This window comes from the organism of the source record quoted next, unplaced genomic scaffold (genome assembly GCF_019419815.1).
Source record: "Pyrus x bretschneideri cultivar Hongxiangsu unplaced genomic scaffold, Pyrus_bretschneideri_v1 Contig144, whole genome shotgun sequence".
NCBI classification, from domain to species: Eukaryota; Viridiplantae; Streptophyta; class Magnoliopsida; order Rosales; family Rosaceae; genus Pyrus; species Pyrus x bretschneideri.
The window spans coordinates 1-27317 of record NW_025999440.1 but is presented as its reverse complement, the minus strand read 5'-3'; the positions used below and the strand labels follow the sequence as shown (position 1 = coordinate 27317).

The window sequence follows — 27317 nt, the reverse complement described above, 5'->3', positions numbered from 1 at the left end:
AACTTCGGTATACCAAAAGTTTGGTGCGATAATAGTCATAGATTTTGCCAAACCGAAAGTTTGGTATGATAATTGGTACGAGAGTTTTGGTACGGTAACCGTCCCGAACCCACCCCTATGCACAACAACCAAGAAAACAATAAATCAAGTAATGAGTTCTACGCTCCTCTTTTCCCCTTCTACACTCCCCTCCTCTCATTGTTTCCGTCCTTTGTTTTGTTCAAAGAGTACAAGTAGGGTTGAGGGACGGAAACAATGAGGGGAAGAGGGCACGTGGAAAAAAGGGAAGATAAAAAATAGCCATCCAAATCGATAAAAAGAAGGATAATGCTAGGGAGACTAAATTTAAAGACAATTTGCAAACTAAATAATGTATCACCAATAAAAATAAACAACGATTAGGTAATAAACGAATCATTACCTTTCATGTCTTTTAATTTGCAAACTCAGACAGACAGGATACCTCACAAGTACCCATCAATATGGCAATAACAGAGAAACTTATTAGCAATTTGATAACTTGAACAGACGGAGAATGTAACAAACATTTTGTGATTCCCTCCAAAATTAAGTTAAACAGGTCCTTCCGTTCCCAATACCTAATACAAAACATGAACTTCCACATGAGGTGGATTTTTCTACAAAATTTAAAAATTACACAGCAAAGACTGACCAAAGTATTAACGAGTACAATCCGTTCCTGGCATCCTACCAGTAGTTTGCAGAACTAACCCAGCAAGGCTTAAGAAAACCAACAACCACCTCCAAATTGTCTACTTACCCCAAGATTGCCGACCAAGAATATCAGAAATTCTAACACCAGAGTCTCGAGAAATCCTCTGTTGAGCAAATATGAAAAACTAATACATGTTAAGATTTCCATCTTACAAAAGTTAGCTTCAAGTCAGTTAAATCCATCTTAGACATGACAAACATGGCAGTGTTGAACAGCAATACTTAGGATTTGCTGACACACCTCATCTAACCTGGTCCCAACCAATGGCATTAAGAAAAGATAGTCAATATGAACAAATAGATTCAGAACCACGATGGTGAGAAGATGTGTTGCCAGGTACTATCATCAACAATAAACCCGAAACATAACCCCCCACACACACCACCACATCCCCCACACCCCCACCCCCACCCCCACCACCCCCCACCCCCCACCCCCCAAAAATAAGAAACAAAGATCCACTTCACTTAAGCTAGCACACAAGTCAATAAAACTACGCAGGTCCTGTAACAAGCTAGGTATCTAACACCCTAACAAAACTCCATTATTGCAGCCATCTTCAACTGTGCATGAGCTCGACTCTTCTGCTTCTTAAATAACATGTTTTTACCATTCAACGCACCATCAAAAGTTTAAAATTTGACCACCAATAACTAATATTACAAGGATGGATTGCCTAGAAAACTAAGACCTGGATCCCACAGTAATGGATTAAGCTGGTTATCAGCACATTTAAGCACAGCTAGTAACATATCAGAAGGTGTAGACTTAGCAAACCAACTTCAGAACTCTGTTCAACACTGCATCATGTTTATTCAAGGCAAACAATTACGAGATATTATCTTTGTATATGTAAATTGGATGAATGACCACCCAAAAGTTGCCACTAATGCATCCTCAAGTACTAAATTTTCCCTACGTCATAAATACTGAATTTCTGACATTCTTGTTAGAATGCAGGGTAGGTTAACACTAAGTAGGTAGTTGTTGATTATTCAAAGCCTTGCCAGGAAAATTGATAAAGGAACCAAAACCAAGCATGAAATTACACTCCCCTATGCCGCCAAATTGTGTTCAGTGACTGGTAGAAGATGACTAATGACCATTGGGAAAATACTCGACCTGATAATCCATGCAATCAGAGATAGGTACCATTACGGACGCCTTTGAGGGAACCACAAAATGTTAGAATCCTATACCTGCATAAGAAACATAAGTATAAGACAAACTGAAGCAGCTCAAGGAACACAAACATAACATACTTGTATACTAATCAAGAAGGGAAGCAGAATGGAAAGTAGATTAAAACTGGTTGCATAGCTCCCAAATTTCATAAAAGTTAACTTACTACTAAGAAATGAAGCTTCTTTTCAGACCCCTCCACCAGCGCTGCCCACTATGGCTGCCTTCTAGTTTATTAAAAAAATAAAGATCAGCACTGCAAGAAGCAGAATGAAAAAGGAAAAAAAAAAAAAAGAAAGTCTTATACAAAATGTTCCTATAAAAATCAAACTAAGAGTCTCTTACCGGCTCAACGTTACCCTTTTCATTCACTTGAGTAAGAGAACCCTTTGAGGTGTTTGAAAACCTAGAAATATAACATAAACGATTCAGGAGAATTAAAAAAAACAAAAAGAAACCTCAATTGAGAAAATACAGAAAATATAATCATCAGGCCTTGAGTGCTACATACCTGAGTGCCCTTGCCTTTCGTTTTTCTTCTTCCTGAGGATCAGCTTTAGTATCTGTCTTGGAAATAGGTGCAAACCGAGCAAGACGAGCCTTCTTCTTTGCATCCTCATCACCTACCACAGCTGGGCCAGGAAGACCAAACCTGATAACAATAAAGAGATTAATGACAATCTTTAATACAAAACAAACAAATAACCCAATATTTGGTAGAATCAAATTCAAGAATTCTGAACAAGCACTCCATGACAAACCTCTCTGCTCTAGCTTTCCTCTTTAGGTCCTCTGGTTTTTCAGATGCTTGGGATCCAAGAGATGTCGAAACAGTACCAAACCTGACATAAGATCAAAGACCACCATTAGAAACGCAATTCTCAGCGGATAATATACGGATGTATTGTCACTACAATCAAATTAAGTCAAATCCTCATCAAATTATCCTTACTGATCTAAGAATGTATTATCACTACAGTTAAATGTCATATCATCAATTCAAGTATCATTATCCTTCAATTAATAAAATCATAATCTTTTTTTAATTATCAAGAACTAATATTCTGCTCATAAGCGCCCTGTTTGTGAATGTTAGAACAATGGGTGCATTCGGTTTCCATAAATCTATTTTCTACTTTTCTTACCAGAAAGCATTAAAAAAATAAAAAATAAAAAATAAAAAAAAAACCCTAACCCTAGAAAACCCTAACCCCCATTACCTCTCAGCACGAGAGTTGCGTTTCTCTTCTTCGGTAAGCTGCACGGATATCCCAAACCGCTCGGCACGGCGCATCTTCTTCTCAATGGCAGTAGCCGGAGCAGCCGCGTCACCGGCGGCAGAGCCAGTCTTGGTATCCTCGGAGTCGGCCTTGGACCCGTTTTCTTCGGAGTTAACCTCGGACGACGGAGGTAGATCGGAGGGAGTGCTTCCGGATGGATTTTCGGGTGGATCCGAAATTGTGGAGGTGGGTGGGACCGGGGAGGTGCCTAGGGTTTTCTTAGGGGTTTCTACGGCGGTGGTGGTGTCGCTGGGCTTCTGTGTGTCGGTGGCCATTGGAGAATTGGGAATCGGAGAGCGCGTGAGAAGTGCGGCAAAAATGGTTAGAGAGAAAGAGGAGTGAGGGAGGTGTTTGGGCGTGGCGCGGCTTAGGTTGTGAGAATGCGAAGAAAGTGAAAGTGCAAACAAGAAGCGTGTGAATTTTGGAGGGGATATTTTGCCTGTTATGTCCAGCCTGAAAAGTAAATTATCTGTGTTTCGTCGAAAATAACTTACATGATACGAGATTACAATAACATTGTACTAAGACTTGATTAAAATTTGTGTATCATGTTCGACCACATAGTCTTATTATTTTGTACTTTCAAACAGTCATTAATATTATAACCTAATAGTATTCATTTTATTTGTAAGTAATAACTTTTAGATTCAAATTTTGAAAATGACAAGTTCAATAACACTCACACATCATTCAGTATAATATATTATTGTACAAAAAAAATAGTACTCACACATCATTCAGTATAAATATATTATTGTATAAATATATGAAATTGCTGTTAAAGTAAGTAGTGTTGTTACAAGTGCTTTTATTATTAAATATGTCCAAATTTTAATTAAAAGGATTCAAGTGCATCCAACAGGATCCTTTCCGGATCCTCTTTATGAGGATTCGTGGATCTTATCCATTTATCGTATATCGTACGGTTAGTTTTCATTAGATACTATTTGCGTTCAATTTAAATAAAAAAAATTAAAATGATTTCTGACCGTACAATATACGATAAACAGACACAATTCACGGATTCTTAAAATCTTCATAAAGAGGATCCAGATTCCAAGTGCATACCCATAAAGAACTTGAGAATTCTAAAAGTCTTCGTCTAAGATCGTCTAGGCGCTAGAAAGCTAGTCACCGCTATCATCAGTCTCAAACATCTAAAATAAAAAAATGATGCATAGACATGCTTAGACACTCACCTAGACTCGCCTAGACACCCACTTAATCTGCCTAGGCGGTCTAAGTGAGTTTGGTGTTTTTTGTGACCTTTTTGCTTCATTTTTTTTTATATATAAGATATGGCTTAGGTTGAGATTCTCACTCAGATAGAAAATAGATAACTATATTTTTGCATTTTACTTTTTCCAATAAATTGTAAGAAATTTATTGAATATGTGGATAAACACTCATTACAATTACAAGTGTTGTTCTCTATACATCATTTTGTTTTGCAAATTATTTATCATAATACAATCATGCATTTTTGTAGTTCTCATAAAACAACTTTGATTCATTCTAGGAAATCTCAGTCCCATTTGAGGGACGGTAATATTAGGAATACCATCTATTTAAATCATATGACGTAGTTGTTGATAATTGAATAATCAGTTAATAGTTGATTAACCTATTTATTTTCTAATGGTAACACACAACATAATTTGCAAATCTAGTCTAAAAAATGGTTTACCTAACATTAGTATTTTGAGGGACATTCGATAAAGTTCTAGGAAATCTCAACGAGCCCTTTAAATTGTGATTAATTAATTCTGTTGTGAAATATAGTGCAAATGCCACACATAAAAACACATGAAGAAGCAAAGCAACATGCAACCAAAATGTACTTTGATGACACCAATTAAAGGCTTTAGGTAGGATAAGTTTTACAGAGATGAAGTAGTAAAATGAATGAGGATTTTCACTTATACCACTTGTTTTCTACGAGTGTAAGACTTCCCTATATAAACGAACCTTTGTAATGTAAAAATCTTCCCCTTTTATCTATCTATTTCAATCTCAGTAAACAAGTTATGCCAACTTTGCAATTCCCTTACATAACAAAAGAAGAAAAGCATAGAAATAATATTGCTTCCTTCACATCTCATCTTCTACGTCTATTTCACTCGTTTAGCATGCAAAGAAAATAAACAGTGTAATATAGTGTTTTCGTTCTACTTTGATCTCTAGCAAATGTTGTCTTTATTTTGGCCATGTATAACAAAGCATTTATTCTCATGCTTTTAAATCGTTCCAATTTTTCTGTGTGGCCAATTTATCCAAAGGAAGGGATAAGATACCCACCGCACATTACAACTGCTATTACTAGTGTACTACACACTACACGGAGCTCCTTTTTCTCTTCTTCCCCTTTTCCTCATTTGAATTTGGCACCAAATTCTCTCCCTCATCACCGACATGGGCACGGCTTCCGTCATCCATAACGGCGTCCACATCCATCTGAAGCTCAACTCCCGCCTGCCTAGGGTTTCGCTGCCATCACCAGCCCCAAATTGGAGTATGCCTCACTTCATTCACCATCACATTGTTCCCATCCGTACGGTCTCTCACTCACGCTTCCGTGCTTCAATTTTATATCTGCAATTTCCTTTTCTGATTTACATATTTGTATTGTTGGAATTTGGATTGCAGGCGGCCGCTGCCGCCGCGGCCAATCCGCGCCGATTGCACGTTCTAGAGCAACTGAGCAGGATGATGATTTATCCACTTCAGGTGACTACCAGTTTCTAACACTCGTCGGATGTAAATTTGAGATTCACGAGCAAGTGAAAGTTGCCCACTTGAATTATGCATATTAATTTCGACATTAGAAAATTAGAAGAAACACCCTCACAACTATATAAATTTCATAAAATTACACCAAGAGTTCAATTGAGAAAAAACACCCTCAGCTAGGCAAACTGTAATGTTCTAATTGGTTTTTCGTTGCTAAAACCCTTTTGTGCCCTTCTACAATTGAAATTCAGGATGGTAATATTCCGAAGTATTGGACACGAAGTATTTTTCTCAAAAATGTAATGTTATCAAAGGATTCTTGTGAAAAGAAAAAAAAAGCCCTCTTTTAAGGGCTCAATTTAAAACACTAACTGTATGTTTCATTGATAAGTTTATGTAACTTGAGTTTAACAAATTTAGATCCAAGGGACTGACAATTTTGAGATTTTTGCGAAATTATGTCAAATTTTGATACTTTTCTGTAGTTTATATGAACTTTCCGCTTGAATCTCCAGAAGAAAAGAGGGGTGATTCTGCGTCACGAGATGGCATTAGTAATGCGGAACCCTCTCACAATGACTCTCCCGATAAAATTAAGGGGCGCGAAGCTTATGCTGCTTCTGTAAGAACTGTAGCCTTGTGGGTGAGCACCTCTCAGCTTAATTTGAACTGTCTACTTCAACAATGCTGATAACTGTAGCTATTAATTTCTTAAGGTGTGTGCTGCGGTAGCATTTGGCATTGGTGTGGGCTTTAAAGACGGAGTTGGCAAGGCATCGGAGTTCTTCGCCGGGTATGTAGAAATTTGCACTGTGAAAGCTTTCTAACAGTGGATAGGAAGTTAAACTTCTTGTCTTTTGAAGCATTAGTTATTTTCCGGTGTCTTAATCAAAGTAGGCAACATGTGTATATCTTGTGCTGCATTCTGAATGTTAGGATGTACCAGGTATTTACTGGAGCAAAGCTTGTCAGTAGACAATCTGTTTGTCTTTGTTCTAGTTTTCAAGTACTTCAAAGTGCCAATTATGTATCAGGTAATTTGTAAACCCTTTAGCATTCAAATTTATGCTCGATAGGTTCTCAATTTTATGTAAAGGATTGTTCTTGAAAGATTCAAGCTGTCTGGTAATTAATGGTTACGAAAAGTTTGCTCTCCGAACTATAGAATCGAGTACTTTCTTATGGTATTGCTGGAGCGGTGGTCTTTCGTTTGACATTAATACTCCTTGGAACAGCCACACTTCAGGTAAACTTATAGTTCTCGGTGCATATGTGTGTTTGTGAATCTATAGTTCTTGTCTTTATGTGCTTATTTTGAAATTTTTGTGATGTGTTGTTTAGAGGTTTGAGGCGGTAAATCTTTTGCTGGCCGCAATACTCCTTTACTCATCTTTCAAGGTGAATCTTCTGTTCTAAAAATGTTGTGATAACTATCTTTTTTCTTATACATTTTCATGGACTGACATTACTCCTTAAAACAAACTTGTAATTCTGTACTAATCGACTTCTTGCCATCAAATGACTCAAATTTTTTGTTTACTGTTCTAGCTATTTTCCAGTGAAGAAGATGACACTGATCTATCCAACAATTTTATTGTGAAGACATGCCAGAGATTTATACCTGTCACGTGTAATGTTTTTACTGTGTACTTATTTTCTTCTTACTTTTTGGTTGAAGTGCTGTTTGTTGATTCTTGGTAATTCAAGCTTAGACCAAAACTGGAACTTCTGAATTTATTGGGGCTGATCTGATCCTTTGTCTTATTTAGCTCATTTTTTTATCTCACTTTTATTAAATAAACTTGAGCATGACCTTTGAATATAGCAAGGCCTAGGAGACCATCTTTAGGGCGGAATATTTTAGTTTGGTGAGACTTTGCTTACTTGAATTTTACACTATATCAGAACAAGAAAAAGGAAAAAAAAAATGGATTGTATAGATTGCTTCGTCCTGCAAATTTTAATCCTTTATATTATTTTGCTTCCTGTAGATCATCGGCTATCTTGCAAACATTCACTTTGCACTAGCTTCTTTTCGGTATATGATCTTAATCCATACCTTTTTTCTGGTGGATTTTTGCAGCTAATTATGATGGCAATCGATTTTTTACATTTCAAGATGGTGTCCGGAAGGTAAGTTGTTGATGGGATCTTCTTAGGTTACAACATTTTATCACACGGTTGTGGAGGTATAAAAGTCTTAAACTGCACAGATGTAATTTACAACTTTCTCTGGATCAAGATGCCACAGTTTGTGAATCCAAATTGAAAATCAATATTTTTGTTAAATTAATGGCTACTTGATCTCTAACAGGTGTCAAACGTTTTGGGCAGGCCACACCTTTACTTCTCACGGTAGCAGTTATTGAGCTCAGTGACATAGCATTCGCTGTAGGTTTCCTCACCTACCAATAATGTCAGACATATATATACAATACATTTATGTAACATATATCTTTTCTTTTCCACTTATTGTTGTAATGGATATTGATATGATGCTTCATTTTCTTTAGGTTGACTCTATACCAGCAGTTTTTGGCGTCACTCGGGATCCATTCATAGTTTTCAGTTCTAATCTTTTTGCGATCGTAGGTAATTCTTGTTAGATTTAGGTTTCAGTTGACCATATTTCCGTGAATAAGTTGCTATACAGTTACAATGTTATTTCTGGATCTGTGTGCATTTCTGCAGTAGTTGATAATTGACCCTTTCCCATTGAGTTCAGGTTTAAGGTCGCTTTACACACTCATTTCTGCGGGTATGTCAGACTTGGAGTATTTGCAGGTACAAGGTTGACATTTTCTAGCTGAATTTCTAGCTCGTTCTGCACAATGAACTAGTGATCATCTACCCATAGATAACCATCAGCACAGGGCCGGTTTCTATATATGCATGTATTTTGAAATGAGGGATTCACTTGATCAAACTTTTAATCCTGATTCTTTGTTTCCTATTGATAACTAAAATCCAATAAGGTTCTTTTTTCAGCCATCAATTGCTGTTGTTCTGGGCTTTATCGGGTGCAAGATGATCCTGGATTTTTTTGGTGGGTATTTCAAGTACTATTGTAGTTATACAAAATCTTCAATCCATCCTGCATTCACCTTTTCTCAACAATTCCACAGGGTTTCACGTATCAACCGAGGTGTCTCTTGGCTTTGTAGCTACAAGTCTTAGTGCCGGGGTGCTGTTAAGTCTAATGAAGAAGTCAGACTAGCTTTAAGAAACCATTCAAGCTCAGGGCAGGTGAAGATCTGAATTTTTTTTTGCTTTTGATTTTCGTTTTTATTATTTCCTAGGCATTTAATCTTGCCTTTTCCATATCACGAATAATAGTAGCAATTGCTCTTAAAAGTTTTGCAATGACATTGACAACCATTAAAATTCAGCGAAAAGAATTTTTTTGGATAAATTCTATTGGCACAATATGTGGACCGATAAACAATCAGAAAATTTTGAGTAGAAAGCCAACGGCGGATCTAACCAGAAAATGGTAGATAATACATAAGGATAAGATGCAGATAAGAACATTATAAGAAAATTGTTTGCCTTTCTTCTTCTTTTCTTTGGTTTGAAAATGCTTGTGATTCATGAGCTCATGCATGACATGTGAATACTTTGTTACAGTAACAGTGAGGAAAGCAAAGATTTGAATGAATAAAATGTTTCTTTCATGCCATGGTCATGTCTCGCAGAGCGTTTGAGCATGAGTTATGTGAAGATTTAAGTTTCTCTTAGTCCAAATATGATGGACCGGCAAAGGCGATTTCATCGACGATGAGATGGATGTACGGGTAAATCATTTAAGACATAGCTTTCTTTTGGTTGCAAGGAGAAGCAGATGGATGGATGGATGGACGGACAATTTGTGAAATGTTTATATAGCAAGTTACTAATATTCTTTTTAGCCAAATCATTTATTTATTTTTATTTTGGCTAAATGGTTTACTCTTGTTTCATTTGTCCAATCCAATTCAATTTTAGGTGCCAAACAAGACCAATACGATGTTTGTTTGGTTGAGGAATAGACCAAACAGACAGATTCAATTTTCTTTCGATTTAACCTTCAAACACATTGTTTTATAGCCTAACTTATAACACGGCGTTTTGCTATTAATAATGTAGCTTAAAGTATAAATATGTCACTATAATATATATGTATATGTGGATTAGTAACAAAATGTAGTGATAGGATGGTTACATTTAAGTGTTCTCTTCACTTTGTTTGAAATTTAAATTCTAAAGAGAGTTGCGTGACTTAGGTGGTATTACTGGACATCCTTTGTAAAAACACAAGATTTTACTATATTTTAATTCTGTACAAATCGATGCTATGCGATTTTATTTAATGTGAGAGATGTTGTAATTAGACAGTCATATGCTCCATCCAAGTTTTTAGACTCTTCCAAACTTATTAGTGGCCATACATTACCGACTAACTAGTGACCAGCAGAATGATTAGTTCACAATATTAAAACTCGGATAAAGTCGTCATCCTTAATTCTCCTCTCTAACCGTCCGACCAACACCAAAACCCAGATCATGCGAGATACTCAAACTCCAAGGACTGAGAAATCAAGTCCACGACACTTATCATGCACCACCAAAGTCGCGCACGCAACCATTTTCCTTGACCAAAAAAAAAAAAAAACAACACAAGCATTTCGTCACTGCTAGCGACTCCACCGCCACCTCGCGGTCCTCTATAAAACGGCCACCCACTTTGTACACAGACACATTCTGCGCCAAATTCGAATTGCCAAAAATGGCGTCCAAGTACGATTTCCCATTTTCCTTGACCGAAAAAAGAAACGCAACCATTTCGTAACTGTTGGCGACTCCGCCGCCACCTCACAGTCCTCTATAAAACGGCCACCCACTTTGTACACAAATACATTCTGCGCCAGATTCTAATTGCCAAAAAAAAAAAAAAAAAATCTCTGCAGAGAACCAAAAATGGCGTACAAGTACGATTTCTCATTTTCGTGGTCCTTTTTTCTGGGTTCGTCTGAATTTCTGATTTTTTTTTATTGTTCTAAAATTAATTCAAGATTGTTTTGTTTCTGGGTGTTGCAGGCATGAGGAACTTCCTCCACCGTTGGATTCCACTTCCTCCCCTCCTCCTCTCTTTGACGGCACTACAAGGTTTACCTCTTTCCTCCACTTTTTTGGTCTGAACTGATACGTTCAAATACTACCGATATATACTGAAACACGATTACTTCAGCATTTGAAATTTGTAATGTGATCATTTCAGCCAATTTTCCCAACATAAAACACATTTTTGTGGCTGTTTTCGCCTTCTGTCTGGTCTGAGTCTCATTTATTTTTCTCATTTTGGTCACTGTTTTTGTTCACTGAGTTTCGTTTTGTTTAGTGATTACCATCTTTTGATGTGTATTGGTTGCTTTGTGTTTTGAAGGTTGTACGTAAATTACACATGTCCATTTGCACAGCGGGTTTGGATCACTAGGAACTATAAGGTTTGTTCTCTTTTTTCACCATATTTTCCATTTTTGGTGCTTCTGGCAAAGGCCCTGAGATCATTCAATTTGTTGTTTGAGGAATTGGCTAATATGATGAAATACAAATCCCAATTGCGGAAATGATTTTTTTTTCACTATATTTGATGGATATGTCGTCGTTATTTGATTTTAATCATTTCATGAATTGGTAAATTGAGAATTAATCAGAACCCATGTCTTATTGTTTGTTTTTGTTGAAATTTTTTGAGTTGCAGGGTTTGCAAGACAAGATTAAGTTAGTGGGTATAGATCTTGAAAACAGGCCTGCTTGGTACAAGGAAAAGGTCTACCCCGGAAACAAGGTAAAATTTTGAGCAAAAATTAGTGTTCTTTCTTCTTTGCTGCCATTGATTATCTGTGGAAAATTTAGTGAAGCTGGATAAATCTCTTGATTGATTATTTTTATAGGTGCCATCTCTGGAGCACAATGGAAAAGTCATTGGAGAAAGTCTTGATCTGATCAAATACCTCGAAAGCAACTTCGAAGGGCCTTCACTTGTCCCCAATGTAAGATATCCAGAATTTGATTGTGCCTCAAGTAACATGCCTTTGTTTCTCACAAATTTGACCAAAGTGATGCTCCAAAATTGTTTTTAGGACGACCCTGAGAGAAAAAAGTTTGGCGAAGAATTATTAACTTATGTGGATACCTTCGTGGGGTCCTTGTATCGCTCATTGAAAGGAGACGCGGTAAAAGCAGCTGGTAAGACTTGGAAGATTCTTCCGTTAGTGACTGTTTTTGTTGATGAATTTATGCTGAACGAATTTGGTTAACTGCATCAGATGAGCAGTTTGATTACTTGGAAAATGCTCTTAAGAAATTTGACGATGGGCCATATCTTCTGGGTCAGTTCAGTTTGGTAAGTTGAATGTACAATGTATCTACATGCCAATTAATGTTTTTGTATTTCTAATAAAATGAGCTAGTAGTAACACATAAGTGCTCAAGTAATGGATAAAAATTTGTGATATTCAGGTGGACATAGCCTATATCCCATTCGTTGAGAAGTTCCAAGTCTTCTTATCAGACGTATTCAAGTATGACATCACAGCTGGGAGGCCTAAAGTAGCAGCATTCTTGGAGGTACATTAACAAGTCATAGAATTGTATAATGAATGTTATGGATTCCATTGTCTGAGCTTTATCCCATGTACGGATGACAGTCTCTCATCTGTTTAAAAACAAACTTAAACGTTTCATGAGACTAAGCTAGCTGTTCAAGTGGTTTCCGAGCAAGAACTCTAAGCAAAAGCACTCCGTTAACCACTTTCTTAAGATCGGATTTGATAGAGGACGTGCTCCTCAGTAATATATCTCAGAAAGATGGTGATTATGATGGTTGTTATATATACTTGTGCAGGAAATCAACAAGATTGAGGCATACAAGGTAACCAAAGCTGATCCAAAGGAGATTGTTGCAGCGTACAAGAAGAAATTCCTGGTACATTCTCTTTTGCTGAACTAAAATACGAAATTTGTGCTCAGTCGTTCTTTCTATATTCATTATGCTGGTTTGCTAACCTCTGCGGAATACTTTTCGTTACAGGAGCAACAGTAAACCTGTGAAATATTCTGCTGCGGACGCCGTATAAATAAGTCGCTGAGCCCATGCACAGATTGTTCGTCAGCCTAATTATGTATGCACGTTATGTAGTCTTGTTATAGATACGGACTTGTGTGTATTTGGATATGTATAAGTGTCTTTGTTACATGAATAAAATTCGGGTCGTCGGATTCTGTTCGGTGTTCGGGTCCTGCCTCTCGTAATCTATCAACAATTTCTTCAGAAGAGGGAAGTTCCTTTGCAAATCAAAGAACGACAATTACCAAACAATATAGTCCAAACCACGTTGGGCAAATGTTTTTTTTTCTATATATATTTTATAAGTCGAAGTTCTCTGTCTTTTCTTGCACTACTCTTCAACTAAAACAATGCAAAATGCTTCTAATATCATATCACGTCGTAATGAAAAATACATATAATAATCTGAGATAGAAGAGATCAACAAATTACATGTTCCAACAAAAAAAAAAAAATTAGGATTTGGCTACAATATCATGTATTTGTTTAATACAAGTGTTCCTGATACACAAAAATTTGTCCAAGTAATTTACTAGTTTGGACTAAATGGATTTCCTTATTGGTTAGGGAATCTAACTCCGTATCTTTTATGGAAACTACGAAACCGGAACTTACTAGTGCGGGTTAAATGGTTTTCCATATTGTTTGGTCAAACTAACTCCTTAGTTTTTATGGAAATTATTAAGAGTTTATTTGGGAAGTGCTTTTAAACGACTGAAAGCGCTTCTAGAAAAAATAATTTTGGAATCAAACCTTAGTAAAAATGCAAGTTAATTATGGAAAAGCACTTGAAGTGCTTTCAGCAAGATGCATGTAACATGTGATTTTAACATGAAGCACTTCAAGTGCTTTAAAACAAAAAACATTTTCTCTAAAAGCGCTTTCAGTTATATAAAAGGACTTGCCAAACGAACCCTAAATCGGTTTTCCTAATTGAAATAGGTTTAACACATATGTGACTTGCGCACCAAGTAACAACAAATCAATCCCTTCCCTCCCTTCCCATATATACCCACTTAACCCCTTCATATTCTTTCGTCTATCAAAAGCAAACTACAAAAGCTAGCAAAACCATGTCTTCTTCTGAAGTAAGGCTTAATCATGCGAATGAAAAGGCAGAAGCATCCGCTATCTGTACGGCGACGTCTGGTGGAGTCCCTGGCGTCAGCATGTACGACGGTCTGTTGATCCGGGGACTAGTGACAATGTCAATGAAGATCTCCTAGCAGCATCCAAGGCCAAAGTATGATGAAAGTGGCTGTCAGTCTTGACGATCACCAAGAGTGTTCTATATGCTTGGAAGAGTTGAAGGTTAATGAGTTGATATTATACTATATATTTTGCCCTAATTTTAGTATCAATTTATTGGTTATTTTGCAAGAGTTTCAATATAGGACATTTGACTTTATCTGGAGCAAAACATGACCAATGGACGAATTTTGATGTGTTTCAAATTGGAGGACGCTCGTGAGTTGCTTGGCTTCTTCGTGTCCAAATGTCAGCTTTTTATTTTTTATTTTCTGGTGATGAAATAAAGAAGCAGTGCGTGATGCTGGAAAGTGACATTTTTGGGCTTAATTACAATTTTTGAAGCCCAAGATGACCTCTATTGGGTGGCCTTCTAGAGTAGTGTTCAGAATATTCCAAGCTAAGGGACTCTGAACACTTCTCTAGAAGGCCATGAACCCAACAAAAGCCATCTTTGGCTCAAAAAATCGCAATTAAGCCTAAAAATGTCACTTTCTTGCATTGCTCACTACTTCTTTATTTCATTGCCAGAAAATAAGAAAAGCTGAAATTTTGACACAAAGAAGCCAAGGGACTCACTAACGTCCTCCAATTTGAAACACTTCAAAGTTCATCCGATTGATCACGTTTTGCTCAAGAGGAAGTCGAATGTCCTATATTGGAAATATAGTGCAAAGTATCAAAACTAAGATTAGGACAAAATATACAGTATAATATCGACTCATTAGAGGTGTCAAAGCCACCGTGATGCCTTGTGACTGTAGGCACGGTGGTTTTGACTCACTGTGTCTCCAGGAATGGTTGCCCAAAAATGCTTCTGCCCGCTCTGCAGGTTTCCGTTGAGCTGATCATCCCCAATGACAACCAAGATGAAGACGAAAACGACGACAACATGAATCACATTAGATTATTTTGCATTTACAATTTCTTTTTATTCATAACACAAAATTATGTTTGTTGCCCTTTGTGCCCCAATATATATATATATGTGTGTGTGTGTGTGTGTGTGTGTGTATCTATATATTTATATCTATATTTCTCAAAGTGTGACTTGCAAAATGTTTTGAAAAATTCAAGAACACGTATTAACAAAATATATTACTTCCTTAGAAATGATTTTTAGTTAAAAGCACTTCTACTACAATGCTTCTATCTAGAACTACATTGAAATTTTAACAGAAAAGCAAGTTTTCTTGAGAAAGTATTTAAAGCATTTCTTGAAAGCACGGGCTTCTTTCAGAAAATATTTTAAGTATTTTTCTTTTTATTTTTACTTTTTAAAGTTTTTTTAGTTATTTTAAAAGCATTCCAAATATGTTCATAAACCCTGAGGACTAATTAAAATGAAAAGATTAGTCCAACCACATTGGCTTAAGTTGTAAATGAACCACTCTATATGTAGATTATAAGTTCTTCCTTCCTTAATTCCTTTCCTCCAAAGCAAGGCAAATTGCTTCTAATTAATTAATCACCCACAAATGTAATTTTGAGATGGTTCCGTTGCTTCGACACCTCCTTCTCCCATGTTAAACTTCTAACAATTTATTTGTGCTGATTTACAAGTTTTTCATCTTTGTAATTGGGCATGAAAATTGTTATTTTGTGTGGAAACACACACATACTGACACACATATATTAATCATATATGTTTTCTACCCTAAAGCTTTTATGTATCCTTCTCCTTCAAGTTTTGGAAAAATTTAACAACGAAGCATACGTATTTGCCATAGCAGTAAAGCATGGCATTAGCTAGGAATGAAGCGGACGTGGAGGAAAGGAAATGGCAGCAGAGCTAAGTTATAATTTTTTGTAATGACGATGGACGAGTAATATTACTAAGTGGTGCTCTTGGATGATCACAGTAAGTTCAAAGTTCGTTTTTCATTTGAATTTTGTAAGTGTGGTTTTTGTTGGAACTTTTCCAATTAAGGTTGTAAGGTTGTTCAAAAATCAAGTTAGGATTAAGATTGTAACATCTGGTTAATTAATACTTAAATCTATAGATACATGGGAACCTCCATAATACATCCTCCTACATTATACATATACTAAAACCCAGTTTTTAAGCAATGTTCATTAACAGTGAAAGGGCAAATATGCCCTTGGCTTCTGCTTGGTTACCTATTTTGATACCCCCATTTGTGCAGTGAAATGTCGGGAATGCCCCTCATTTGGGTTCCACATTGGTTCTTTGGCCAGCCCACATGTCAGTGATTGTAAGCTCTTGCGTATATGTATAATTTTCTTTGTTTTTCCTCCCGTTTCCCATATCTCAGACCTCTTTTTCTTTCCCTTTCAAATCTCAGCTTCGGGTGGTTGGCGATTTTTGTTGGCTCGCTTTTGAATCTTGCTTTCTGTCCTTCTCAGCTGTTCGTTTGCTCACTGAACACCAAATCAGTGTAAGGTTCTTCAACTTTACAATTTTCTTTTGTTCGAAACTGCGGGTTTGATTTCATTAGATTCCAAAATATCAAAATTTAAATCTTTGTTTGGCTCAATTTTTAAACCCAGATAGTGTTATGGCTTATGATGAGTGATTAAATCGTAGAAACCAAAATTATAGGGAGAGAGAAACGACATAGAAGGGATGGAAGATAGAAACGGGTAGGATGTTTTGTATTAATTTTTTTTCAAATCGATTTGTGGTTTGGTTTGGGTTTGGTGATGATGGACTCTTGACCTGAACAATTTGGTTAAACATTCAACAGGAGGCAACCAAATTGATTTGTTGTTTTTCTGTTTAAAATTGAAGAGTCTTGGTTAATTTTGGTAACACAGAGTGTCTTTTGTACCAATTTGTTCCCTATTTCTACGATTTTGTTCGTGGCTTTTTGAGATTTATGATTTGGTTTTTTTGGTGAACGGTTTGTTTTGTAGGTTTCGTTTATACAAAGGTGAGGACAACTTGGCTACTGCACCATTTCTTGCTGCTTGAGGGTAAGATTTAGCTCGTTAGGTAGTGAGTTGCAAAGTTGTAATGAGATCTTAAGTTAATTTTAATCAATGAATTTGAGAGCATCTTTATCTGTTTATTTTGTCATGCTCTGTTTGGATTGGATTTTAGGCGCTGAAAATTATGAGCTAAATTTTATTTTGAAATGGGAAGGATAATTTATATGATCTTTGCTTGATATTGTTGAATTTGGCATTTCTTCCTCATATGAAACATTTCGCATTGTCTTTGCAGTAAAATTGGGTTATGTGTCGTGCTATAACATTGATAACCAAAAGTAGTCGTCCAATGTTGATTTCATAATTGTTAACCTTTCCATGGTTTTTTTTATTTTTTATTTTTTTTATTTTTTATTTCAATACATTTTGTTTCTCGCTCAAATGTATCATTATTTATTTCTGGTGTGATCAACTAAATATTTTAAATTTATAATGCATTTTATATGACGTGTGTTATAGCTTTGATCAATGTTTGGGATTGTGTTGAATTTGGACAATTCATAGGGCAGATCATTCTATATTTTCAGCAAATTGGATATCAAGAAAAGATATCATTTTTTAAACATAGCTTGAGCAGATAGTGTAGTGAATCTATTTGAGATGGTAAACAGAGATGTTTCAGCACAATGGTGGCCATTTCGTGTTGTTTTGTAAAAGTTGTATGCTCACAACGGACTGAAAGCATGATTTTTCAGTGTTGGATCAATGTTGGATATAAATAGTGACAAGACATTTCAAAGAGAAATGAAAGCATGTTTGATGACAATTAGTCATTTAGTTATTACATACTTTGATCAATTTCTTGCTAAATGAATCTTGCTTTGCTTCTAAGTGATGAATTGTGTTTTGGTACAGAAAAAATTTAAAATGAAGAAACCTTGGGTTTTCTGTTTTGATTTAGCATGTTTTCTTCTGATCATTGTTGTTATCCCATTTTATGATATCGATAACTTTAGATAGTTATTGGTATAACTTCAGTTATATTTTTCCAAGTACTAGCACCTATCCAATTTTTCTAACTGTGTCTTTTTAAACTTTATTGGTGATTTAATCTTTGTTAATCCATACTGTGTTTCGGTGTTGTGTTGTTCTATGAAAGTTATGTTCTCGAAACGGACTCAAAGTATGATCTCTCAATTGTTTATCAATATTGGATATAAATAATGACATGACATTACAAACAGAAATGGAAACATTTTTAATAACAATTAACCATTTAATTATTACATTCTTTGGCGAGTTTCTTGCTAAATAAATCTTGCTAACTCTGGCAGATAAATTTTGTTTTGAGTCAAAGTAAAATTTAAATGAAAAAAACTTGGGTTTTATGTTCTCATTCAATGTGTTATGTTCTAATTATTGTTGTTGTTGTGTTTTTTGATATTTTAACTGCATGTTTTTAAACTTTCATTAGTCATTTAACCTTTGTTAACCAATACTGTCTTTTGGTGTCATATTGCTTTGTTAAAGTTGTGTTCTCACAATGGGCTCAAATTATAATCTTTCAGTGTTGTATCAATGCTTGATGTAAATAGGAACATACAAAGACAAATGCAACATGTTTAATGATAATTAACCATTCAATTATTATATGCTTTGATGACTTTTTTTGTTGAATGAATCTCACTTTCTCTCGACCGCATGAATTTTTCTTTGATTAAAAAAAAAAAAATTAACGAAAAAAACCTTGGGTTTCCAGTTCTGATTCAGTGTGTTTTCTTCTACTTCTTGTTGTGGCCTCGTTTTATAATATGGATAATTCTAGGTAAATACACTAGTAGAAAAACATGTTTACGCGACCGAATTTTGCGCGACGCATAACATTTCGTTGCGCAAAGTATGTTTGCGCGACCAAAAACACAAAACGTCGCACAAAAGGACTTTGCGCGACGAAACTTTGCGCAACAAAGAGTGGCGTCGCGCAAAACAGCTTTACATGACGCATTAGCTCCTGCGCCGCGCAAAGGTATTTTGCGCAACGTTAGCTTAGTCGCGCAAAGTTCCGTCACGCAAATGCCTTTTGCGCGACGTTTTATGCATCGCGCAAGATCTTGGCACCAAACAAACTTTGCGTGACGTAGGCTTAAGGAGTGTACCTGTAAAAAAATCATCAAAATCGAAGTTAAAATAACCATTAAATTGTGATTTTTTGTTATAACTGATGAAATTTTTTGTCCCGTTACTTGATCTCTGAATGTTTTTTTTTTTGCGATTTTTTGCGTATGCGATCTCAAAGTATATACAAACAAGTTTGACGGTTGAATCATTGAATCTAATTTTGTACCCCCATCAAATTCAATGGTATATGTATTTAGTAAGTAGATTTTAATTTATATATTTTGTACTACGTCGCGCAAAGTCCCTTTTTATTAATTTTTTTGTATTTTTGCCCTTTTCCTTTTCTTTTAGGGTTCTTGCATTGCCATTTTCTTTTGAGGTATCCACTTGTGTAAATATTTTAAATTGACGATCAAATCAGTTCATTATATTCATATAGGGTTAAAGAGTGTAGCTGTAAAAAATCATCAAAATCGGAGTTAAAATAACCGTTAAATCGTGATTTTTCGTTTATAACCGTAGAAAAGTTTTGTCCCATTATTTGATCTCTACAAGTTTTTATTTTTTTGCGATTTTTGGCGTATGCGATCTCAAAGCATATACAAACAAGTTTGACGGTTGGATCGTTGAAACTAGTTTCGTACAATGCGTATCCCGTCAAAACATTAGATTCACTAACACTTGGAGTATATTTATGCTTTCATCAAGTATAACATAAGATTTTGTGGTATCCACTTGTGTAAATATTTGAAATCGACGATCAAATGAGTTTCTTGCATTCATACAAGATCAAGGAGTGTAGTTGTAAAAAATCAACAAAATCGGAGTTAATATAACCGTTAAATCGTGATTTTTCGTTTATAGCCGTCGAAAAGGTTTGTCCCGTTGTTTGATCTTTGCACGTTTGTTTTTTACAATTTTTGGTGTATGCGATCTCAAAGCATATACGAACAAGTTTGATGGTTGGATCGTTGAAACTAGTTTCGTACAATGCGTATCCCATCAAAACATTAGATTCACTAACACTTAGAGTTTATTTATACTTCCATTAAGTATAATATACTATTTGGTGGTATCCACTTGTGTAAATGTTTTAAATTGACGATCAAATCTGTTCATTGTATTCATATAGGGTTAAACAGTATAGCTGTAAAAAATCATCAAAATCAGAGTTAATATAACCGTTAAATCGTGATTTTTCGTTTATAGCCGTCGAAAAGGTTTGTCCCGTTACTTAATCTGTGCATGTTTGTGTTTTGCGATTTTTGACGTATAAGATCTCCAAGTATATACAAACAAGTTTGACGGTTGGATCGTTGAAATTAGTTTCGTACAATGCATTTCCTATCAAATTCAATGGTATATGTATTTACAATGTAAATTTTAATTTATTTATTTTTTACTTATAAGCAAAACGGGTTTTAAAAAAAAAAGACTTTGCGCGACGTATGTACAACTGCGTCGCGCAAAAAAGGTTTGCGCGACGTAAATGTACCTACGTCACGCAAAGTCCCTTTTTTTTTTTTTATGGTTTTGGCGTTTTGCTTTTCTTTTGGGATTCTTGCATTACCTTTTTCTTTTGTGGTATCCACTTGTGTAAATGTTTCAAATTGACGATCGAATCAGTTCATTATATTCATATAGGGTTAAACAATGTAGTTGTAAAAAATCATCAAAATCGGAGATAATATAACCGTTAAATCGTGATTTTTCGTTTATAACCGTCGAAAAGTTTTGTCCCATTATTTGATCTCTACAAGTTTTTTTTTTTGCGATTTTTGGCGTATGCGATCTGAAAGCATATACAAACAAGTTTGACGGTTGGATCGTTGAAACTAGTTTCGTACAATGCGTATCCCGTCAAAACATTAGATTAACTAACACTTGGAGTATATTTATGCTTTCATCAAGTATAACATAAGATTTTGTGGTATCCACTTGTGTAAATATTTGAAATCGACGATCAAATGAGTTTCTTGCATTCATACAAGATCAAGGAGTGTAGTTGTAAAAAATCATTAAAATCAGAGTTAATATAACCGTTAAATCGTGATTTTTCGTTTATAGCCGTCGAAAAGGTTTGTCCCGTTGTTTGATCTTTGCACGTTTGTTTTTTACAATTTTTGGCGTATGCGATCTCAAAGCATATACGAACAAGTTTGATGGTTGGATCGTTGAAACTAGTTTCGTACAATGCGTATCCCATCAAAACATTAGATTCACTAACACTTAAAGTTTATTTATACTTCCATTAAGTATAATATACTATTTGGTGGTATCCACTTGACGATCGAATCTGTTCATTGTATTCATATAGGGTTAAACAGTATAGCTGTAAAAAATCATCAAAATCAGAGTTAATATAACCGTTAAATCGTGATTTTTCGTTTATAGCCGTCGAAAAGGTTTGTGCCGTTACTTAATCTGTGCATATTTGTTTTTTGCGATTTTTGACGTATAAGATCTCCAAGTATATACAAACAAGTTTGACGGTTGGATCGTTGAAATTAGTTTCGTACAATGCATTTCCTATCAAATTCAATGGTATATGTATTTACAATGTAAATTTTAATTTATTTATTTTGTACTTATAAGCAAAACGGGTTTTAAAAGAAAAAAGACTTTGGGCGACGTATGTACAACTGCGTCGCGCAAAAAAGGTTTGCGCGACGTAAATGTACCTACGTCACGCAAAGTCCCTTTTTTTGTTTTTTATGGTTTTGGCCTTTTGCTTTTCTTTTGGGGTTCTTGCATTACCTTTTTCTTTTGTGGTATCCACTTGTGTAAATGTTTCAAATTGACGATCGAATCAGTTCATTATATTCATATAGGGTTAAACAATGTAGTTGTAAAAAATCATCAAAATCGGAGATAATATAACCGTTAAATCGTGATTTTTCGTTTATAACCGTCGAAAAGTTTTGTCCCATTATTTGATCTCTACAAGTTTTTTTTTTTGCGATTTTTGGCGTATGCGATCTGAAAGCATATACAAACAAGTTTGACGGTTGGATCGTTGAAACTAGTTTCGTACAATGCGTATCCCGTCAAAACATTAGATTAACTAACACTTGGAGTATATTTATGCTTTCATCAAGTATAACATAAGATTTTGTGGTATCCACTTGTGTAAATATTTGAAATCGACGATCAAATGAGTTTCTTGCATTCATACAAGATCAAGGAGTGTAGTTGTAAAAAATCATTAAAATCAGAGTTAATATAACCGTTAAATCGTGATTTTTCGTTTATAGCCGTCGAAAAGGTTTGTCCCGTTGTTTGATCTTTGCACGTTTGTTTTTTACAATTTTTGGCGTATGCGATCTCAAAGCATATACGAACAAGTTTGATGGTTGGATCGTTGAAACTAGTTTCGTACAATGCGTATCCCATCAAAACATTAGATTCACTAACACTTAAAGTTTATTTATACTTCCATTAAGTATAATATACTATTTGGTGGTATCCACTTGACGATCGAATCTGTTCATTGTATTCATATAGGGTTAAACAGTATAGCTGTAAAAAATCATCAAAATCAGAGTTAATATAACCGTTAAATCGTGATTTTTCGTTTATAGCCGTCGAAAAGGTTTGTGCCGTTACTTAATCTGTGCATATTTGTTTTTTGCGATTTTTGACGTATAAGATCTCCAAGTATATACAAACAAGTTTGACGGTTGGATCGTTGAAATTAGTTTCGTACAATGCATTTCCTATCAAATTCAATGGTATATGTATTTACAATGTAAATTTTAATTTATTTATTTTGTACTTATAAGCAAAACGGGTTTTTAAAAAAAAAAAGACTTTGTGCGACGTATGTACAACTGCGTCGCGCAAAAAAGGTTTGCGCGACGTAAATGTACCTACGTCACGCAAAGTCCCTTTTTTTGTTTTTTATGGTTTTGGCCTTTTGCTTTTCTTTTGGGGTTCTTGCATTACCTTTTTCTTTTGTGGTATCCACTTGTGTAAATGTTTCAAATTGACGATCGAATCAGTTCATTATATTCATATAGGGTTAAACAATGTAGTTGTAAAAAATCATCAAAATCGGAGATAATATAACCGTTAAATCGTGATTTTTCGTTTATAACCGTCGAAAAGTTTTGTCCCATTATTTGATCTCTACAAGTGTTTTTTTTTTGCGATTTTTGGCGTATGCGATCTGAAAGCATATACAAACAAGTTTGACGGTTGGATCGTTGAAACTAGTTTCGTACAATGCGTATCCCATCAAAACATTAGATTCACTAACACTTGGAGTATATTTATGCTTTCATCAAGTATAACATAAGATTTTGTGGTATCCACTTGTGTAAATATTTGAAATCGACGATCAAATGAGTTTCTTGCATTCATACAAGATCAAGGAGTGTAGTTGTAAAAAATCATCAAAATCAGAGTTAATATAACCGTTAAATCGTGATTTTTCGTTTATAGCCGTCGAAAAGGTTTGTCCCGTTGTTTGATCTTTGCACGTTTGTTTTTTACAATTTTTGGTGTATGCGATCTCAAAGCATATACGAACAAGTTTGATGGTTGGATCGTTGAAACTAGTTTCGTACAATGCGTATCCCATCAAAACATTAGATTCACTAACACTTAAAGTTTATTTATACTTCCATTAAGTATAATATACTATTTGGTGGTATCCACTTGACGATCGAATCTGTTCATTGTATTCATATAGGGTTAAACAGTATAGCTGTAAAAAATCATCAAAATCAGAGTTAATATAACCGTTAAATCGTGATTTTTCGTTTATAGCCGTCGAAAAGGTTTGTGCCGTTACTTAATCTGTGCATATTTGTTTTTTGCGATTTTTGACGTATAAGATCTCCAAGTATATACAAACAAGTTTGACGGTTGGATCGTTGAAATTAGTTTCGTACAATGCATTTCCTATCAAATTCAATGGTATATGTATTTACAATGTAAATTTTAATTTATTTATTTTGTACTTATAAGCAAAACGGGTTTTTTTTTAAAAAAAGAAAAAAAAAGGCTTTGCGCGACGTATATACAACTGCGTTGCGCAAAACAGGTTTGCGCGACGTAAATGTACCTACATCATGCAAACTCCCTTTTTTTTTTTTTTTTTGGTTTTGGCCTTTTGCTTTTCTTTTGGGGTTCTTGCATTGCCTTTTTCTTTTGTGGTATCCACTTGTGTAAATGTTTTAAATTGACGATCGAATCAATTCATTGTTTTCATATATGTATTTACTGAGTAGATTTTAATTTATTTATTTTGTACTTATAAGCAAAACGGGTACAAATAAAACAAAGCATGTTCATTGATCTCCGAGAAATTACAAGTTCCAAAAAAAAAAAAAAAAAAAAAAAAAGAGAGAAAGATGGAGCCTTCACAAAGGTTGTTTACGTGAAGCCCCACTACGTGGCAAAACTCTAGGAGCGGGAGGCATCGAAGATAGATCATTCGAGGCCTCAATACTTGGTGGAACGCTAGATGACGCAGGAAAAAGGTGCCTCTGGAAGATTTTCTTGAGTTTGACTGGAAGATTTTCTGGTTTCCTCCAATCGTTGATTTTCCACAGGCTAATCTTGAACTGGGCTGGAGGATTCTGACACATGGCAGGCAAGCACGAGGTGGAGGTGATGACCTGTTTCTTTGTTCAATCTTTCCAATTCGTATTGAAGAGTACGAATTAGAAAGATTGATTTTTCATTGTCACTCGTCTTAGCTGTTCTCCAAGCAGATGTGGTCCCTTCTCTGGAAGTGTATCAACCGTTGAAGATGACTACTCGAGAGCAACGCTAGGTAAGCAACCAGGGAATAGATTCCAGGTAGTCGGTTCCAGATCAGAAGACTGACTCCAAGTGCCGGCTGATTGCTCTTTTCACTTTGCCATGCGAGTAATAACAAGGACAAAGGAAAAGACAGGGAAAGATCATGATATGAGATACCTTTGCTTTCGCCCTTAATGATATGAGATACTTTTGCTTTTGAAGAAGCAGCGAATGAATCAGCACATATATTTGTTGCGCTTGTCTCCACATGCTTCGATCCACCGTTTCCTCTTGCCTCATCTGTACTCCAGGCATCTGGTATATTCTTTGGGGGTACATCAATGGTTGAATAGGTGTTCTCAAGAGAAGAAGAAAGCATGTTGAGAGGTTTGGTTGCAGCTACATTCTTGCCCGAGAAGGAAAGTCATGCGTTTTTGGGTGTATGCCTTGCCATGAATGTTGACGTATATAGGAATTGTAATGGCAAGTAGTAGTGCGGATGCGGCAATGACCTCCACGCGTTTTCAACTTTGTCAGAGAGCTTTTGACAAAGTTGCACGCGTTATCTGAAAAGCCGAGATTGCGGCTTTGTCACCCACGCTTGTCGGCAAAAGTGTGTAGCTGGGATGATGACCTCCACGCGTTTTCAACTTTGTCAGAGAGCTTTTGACAAAGTTGCACGCGTTATCTGAAAAGCCGAGATTGTGTCTGAAAAGTGTTGACGAGATTTACGCAGGAAAATCCGGCTTTTAAGATTTGAAGAGTGATGTCTCTTCAATTTGAATCGGTGGTTGTGTCGTCTCTCCCTTTATAGAGGTGATCGATCACCTCTAACATGCACACTTTGAAGATTGCCCATTCGTGAAAATCATCTCCGGCCCTTTAAGATTTTACTCCATCCAACCCTTCTCTTTGAACATCTTTGAAAATGGCTAACCCATCTAACATTTGCTTAGATTTAAGTCTCAGCAGTGATCTGGTTGCGCCGCGTCAAGGTAATGTATGGTGCCCGTCTTTCTTATCTTCTAATGGCCCTCTTACAGGTGAAGACTCCGTGATGACAGATGCAACAACAGCTACGATAGTAGCTAGGAACCTCCTCACTCCTAAAGATAGTAGGCTGCTTTCAGGACGGTCCGATGAGTTGGTCGTTCAAGAGTCCCTAGCTCTCAGTGTTCAGTGTGCGGGCTCTGTTTCCAACATGGGCCAACGCCTAATTGCTCGATCCCGTCAAGTTGAATCATTGATGGCGGAGGTGGAAAATCTTAAGCAAGAGATCAAAACAGCTTAAGTACGAGAATAGAAGTGTGCACGTGCTTGCAAATAATTATTCGACAGGCATGAAGAGGAAGCTTGATGAGCTGCAAGAATCTGAAGGTCGAATTCAAAGTGACCGTCAAAGGCTTGAGGTTTTCTTCCAGAGGTACCTTTTTCCTGCGTCATCTAGCGTTCCACCACGTATTGAGGCCTCGAATGATCTATCTTTGATGCCTCCCGCTCCGATGCCTCTTGCTCCGATGCCTCCCGCTCCTAGAGTTTTGCTACATAGTGGGGATTCACGTAAACAACCTTTGTGAAGGCTCCATCTTTCTCTCTTTTTTTTTTTTTTTTTTTTTTTTTTTTCTCGCACTTGTAATCTCTCGGAGATCAATGAACATGCTTTGTTTTATTCAGTGTATTGGGTTGCCTCCCAAGTAGCGCTTTCTTTTACGTCTTGCAGCCGGACGAACATTCTTCTTAGGCTCAATTGGAACCCATGGCATGGAATAAATCTTTGATGAATTCTAGACATTCCCCAATAACATCTTGCTCTTGATTCTTTGGAAAGGATTCGAAGATGCCTTTATCACCCTCTTCTAATTAGAAAAAGAATAAAAAATGGAAAACCCACAATATACCCAAGGCCTGATTCCTTTAATTTCAACACATTATAATTCAAAGTACCAGTTATCATTTGAAAGATAGCTTCTTTGAGCTTTTATGGTTTGGATGATTGTCTGAGCCCTTGACAACTGTAACCGGACATGAAGCATTTGTCACCACATGGATAAATCTTTTTCTTTCCCTCTTTCTTTCCCTCTTTCCCTCCCGTATAAACCTCTTTCCTTCTTCCCTTTTTCCCTTTTTCTTTCCCTCTTTCCCTCTTTCCCTCTTCATCTAATAGACCACTTAATATAATTAATAGACCACTTGATTTGCCCTCTTTCTTTCCCTCTTTCCCTCCCGTATAAATCTCTTTCCTTCTTCCCTTTTCCCCTTTTCTTTCCCCTTT

General features: G+C 35.9%; 3 protein-coding genes and 1 long non-coding RNA gene across 12 annotated transcripts; 3 read left to right on the top strand and 1 right to left on the bottom strand.

Moving 5' to 3' along the window:
* Positions 1 to 483: 483 nt before the first annotated feature.
* Positions 484 to 3574, bottom strand: LOC103930890 (protein MODIFIER OF SNC1 11). Of its 2 annotated transcripts, none has more exons than XM_048580104.1 (6): positions 3139 to 3574; positions 2680 to 2760; positions 2430 to 2570; positions 2264 to 2324; positions 2085 to 2145; positions 484 to 1935 (listed from the first exon to the last, which is right to left on the bottom strand). In XM_048580104.1, the coding sequence occupies exons 1-5, from the start codon at positions 3471 to 3473 to the stop codon at positions 2107 to 2109; spliced, it is 657 nt and encodes a 218-aa protein (XP_048436061.1). In that variant the 5' UTR covers positions 3474 to 3574; the 3' UTR covers positions 484 to 1935; positions 2085 to 2106. The 2 variants fall into 2 exon arrangements, with proteins under 2 accessions (XP_048436061.1, XP_048436062.1); XM_048580105.1 differs by having other exon boundaries at positions 2085 to 2142.
* Positions 3575 to 5458: 1884 nt separating this feature from the next.
* LOC103930888 (thylakoid membrane protein TERC, chloroplastic) lies at positions 5459 to 9876 on the top strand. Of its 8 annotated transcripts, none has more exons than XM_048580102.1 (15): positions 5459 to 5749; positions 5845 to 5925; positions 6414 to 6550; positions 6645 to 6721; positions 6875 to 6962; positions 7094 to 7174; positions 7270 to 7326; positions 7477 to 7558; positions 8012 to 8061; positions 8263 to 8319; positions 8442 to 8520; positions 8654 to 8712; positions 8917 to 8974; positions 9054 to 9174; positions 9556 to 9876. In XM_048580102.1, exons 1-14 carry the CDS (start codon positions 5611 to 5613, stop codon positions 9143 to 9145), a joined length of 1137 nt encoding a protein of 378 aa, XP_048436059.1. In that variant the 5' UTR covers positions 5459 to 5610; the 3' UTR covers positions 9146 to 9174; positions 9556 to 9876. The 8 variants fall into 8 exon arrangements, with proteins under 8 accessions (XP_048436059.1, XP_048436057.1, XP_048436058.1 ...); XM_048580100.1 differs by having other exon boundaries at positions 6414 to 6571; positions 9054 to 9169; positions 9562 to 9876; XM_048580101.1 differs by having other exon boundaries at positions 6414 to 6571; positions 9624 to 9876.
* Positions 9877 to 10601: 725 nt separating this feature from the next.
* Positions 10602 to 13240, top strand: LOC103930887 (glutathione S-transferase L3). Its single transcript, XM_009340291.3, has 10 exons — positions 10602 to 10895; positions 11005 to 11073; positions 11351 to 11411; positions 11669 to 11755; positions 11862 to 11960; positions 12051 to 12156; positions 12237 to 12313; positions 12430 to 12537; positions 12815 to 12895; positions 13001 to 13240. Exons 1-10 carry the CDS (start codon positions 10885 to 10887, stop codon positions 13010 to 13012), a joined length of 711 nt encoding a protein of 236 aa, XP_009338566.1. The 5' UTR covers positions 10602 to 10884; the 3' UTR covers positions 13013 to 13240.
* A 3154-nt stretch (positions 13241 to 16394) lies between these two features.
* Positions 16395 to 17406, top strand: LOC125475381. The gene is made up of 2 exons (XR_007256780.1): positions 16395 to 16683; positions 17162 to 17406. It is a non-coding gene; the product is annotated as an uncharacterized LOC125475381 (long non-coding RNA).
* Positions 17407 to 27317: the final 9911 nt, after the last annotated feature.

Excerpts from the sequence above, each read along its gene's own strand:
- LOC103930890 (XM_048580104.1), bottom strand. The coding sequence starts at position 3,473 with ATGGCCACCGACACACAGAAGCCCAGCGACACCACCACCGCCGTAGAA. Across the intron at positions 2,761-3,138 it reads CGCAACTCTCGTGCTGAGAG|GTTTGGTACTGTTTCGACAT; the intron begins GTAATGGGGGTT and ends ATCTTATGTCAG. Across the intron at positions 2,325-2,429 it reads CGAAAGGCAAGGGCACTCAG|GTTTTCAAACACCTCAAAGG; the intron begins GTATGTAGCACT and ends TTATATTTCTAG.
- LOC103930888 (XM_048580100.1), top strand. The coding sequence starts at position 5,611 with ATGGGCACGGCTTCCGTCATCCATAACGGCGTCCACATCCATCTGAAG. Across the intron at positions 6,722-6,874 it reads GCATCGGAGTTCTTCGCCGG|GTATTTACTGGAGCAAAGCT; the intron begins GTATGTAGAAAT and ends AGGATGTACCAG. Across the intron at positions 6,963-7,093 it reads AAGTGCCAATTATGTATCAG|AATCGAGTACTTTCTTATGG; the intron begins GTAATTTGTAAA and ends TCCGAACTATAG.
- LOC103930887 (XM_009340291.3), top strand. Across the intron at positions 11,412-11,668 it reads GGATCACTAGGAACTATAAG|GGTTTGCAAGACAAGATTAA; the intron begins GTTTGTTCTCTT and ends TTTGAGTTGCAG. Across the intron at positions 12,538-12,814 it reads AAGTAGCAGCATTCTTGGAG|GAAATCAACAAGATTGAGGC; the intron begins GTACATTAACAA and ends ATACTTGTGCAG.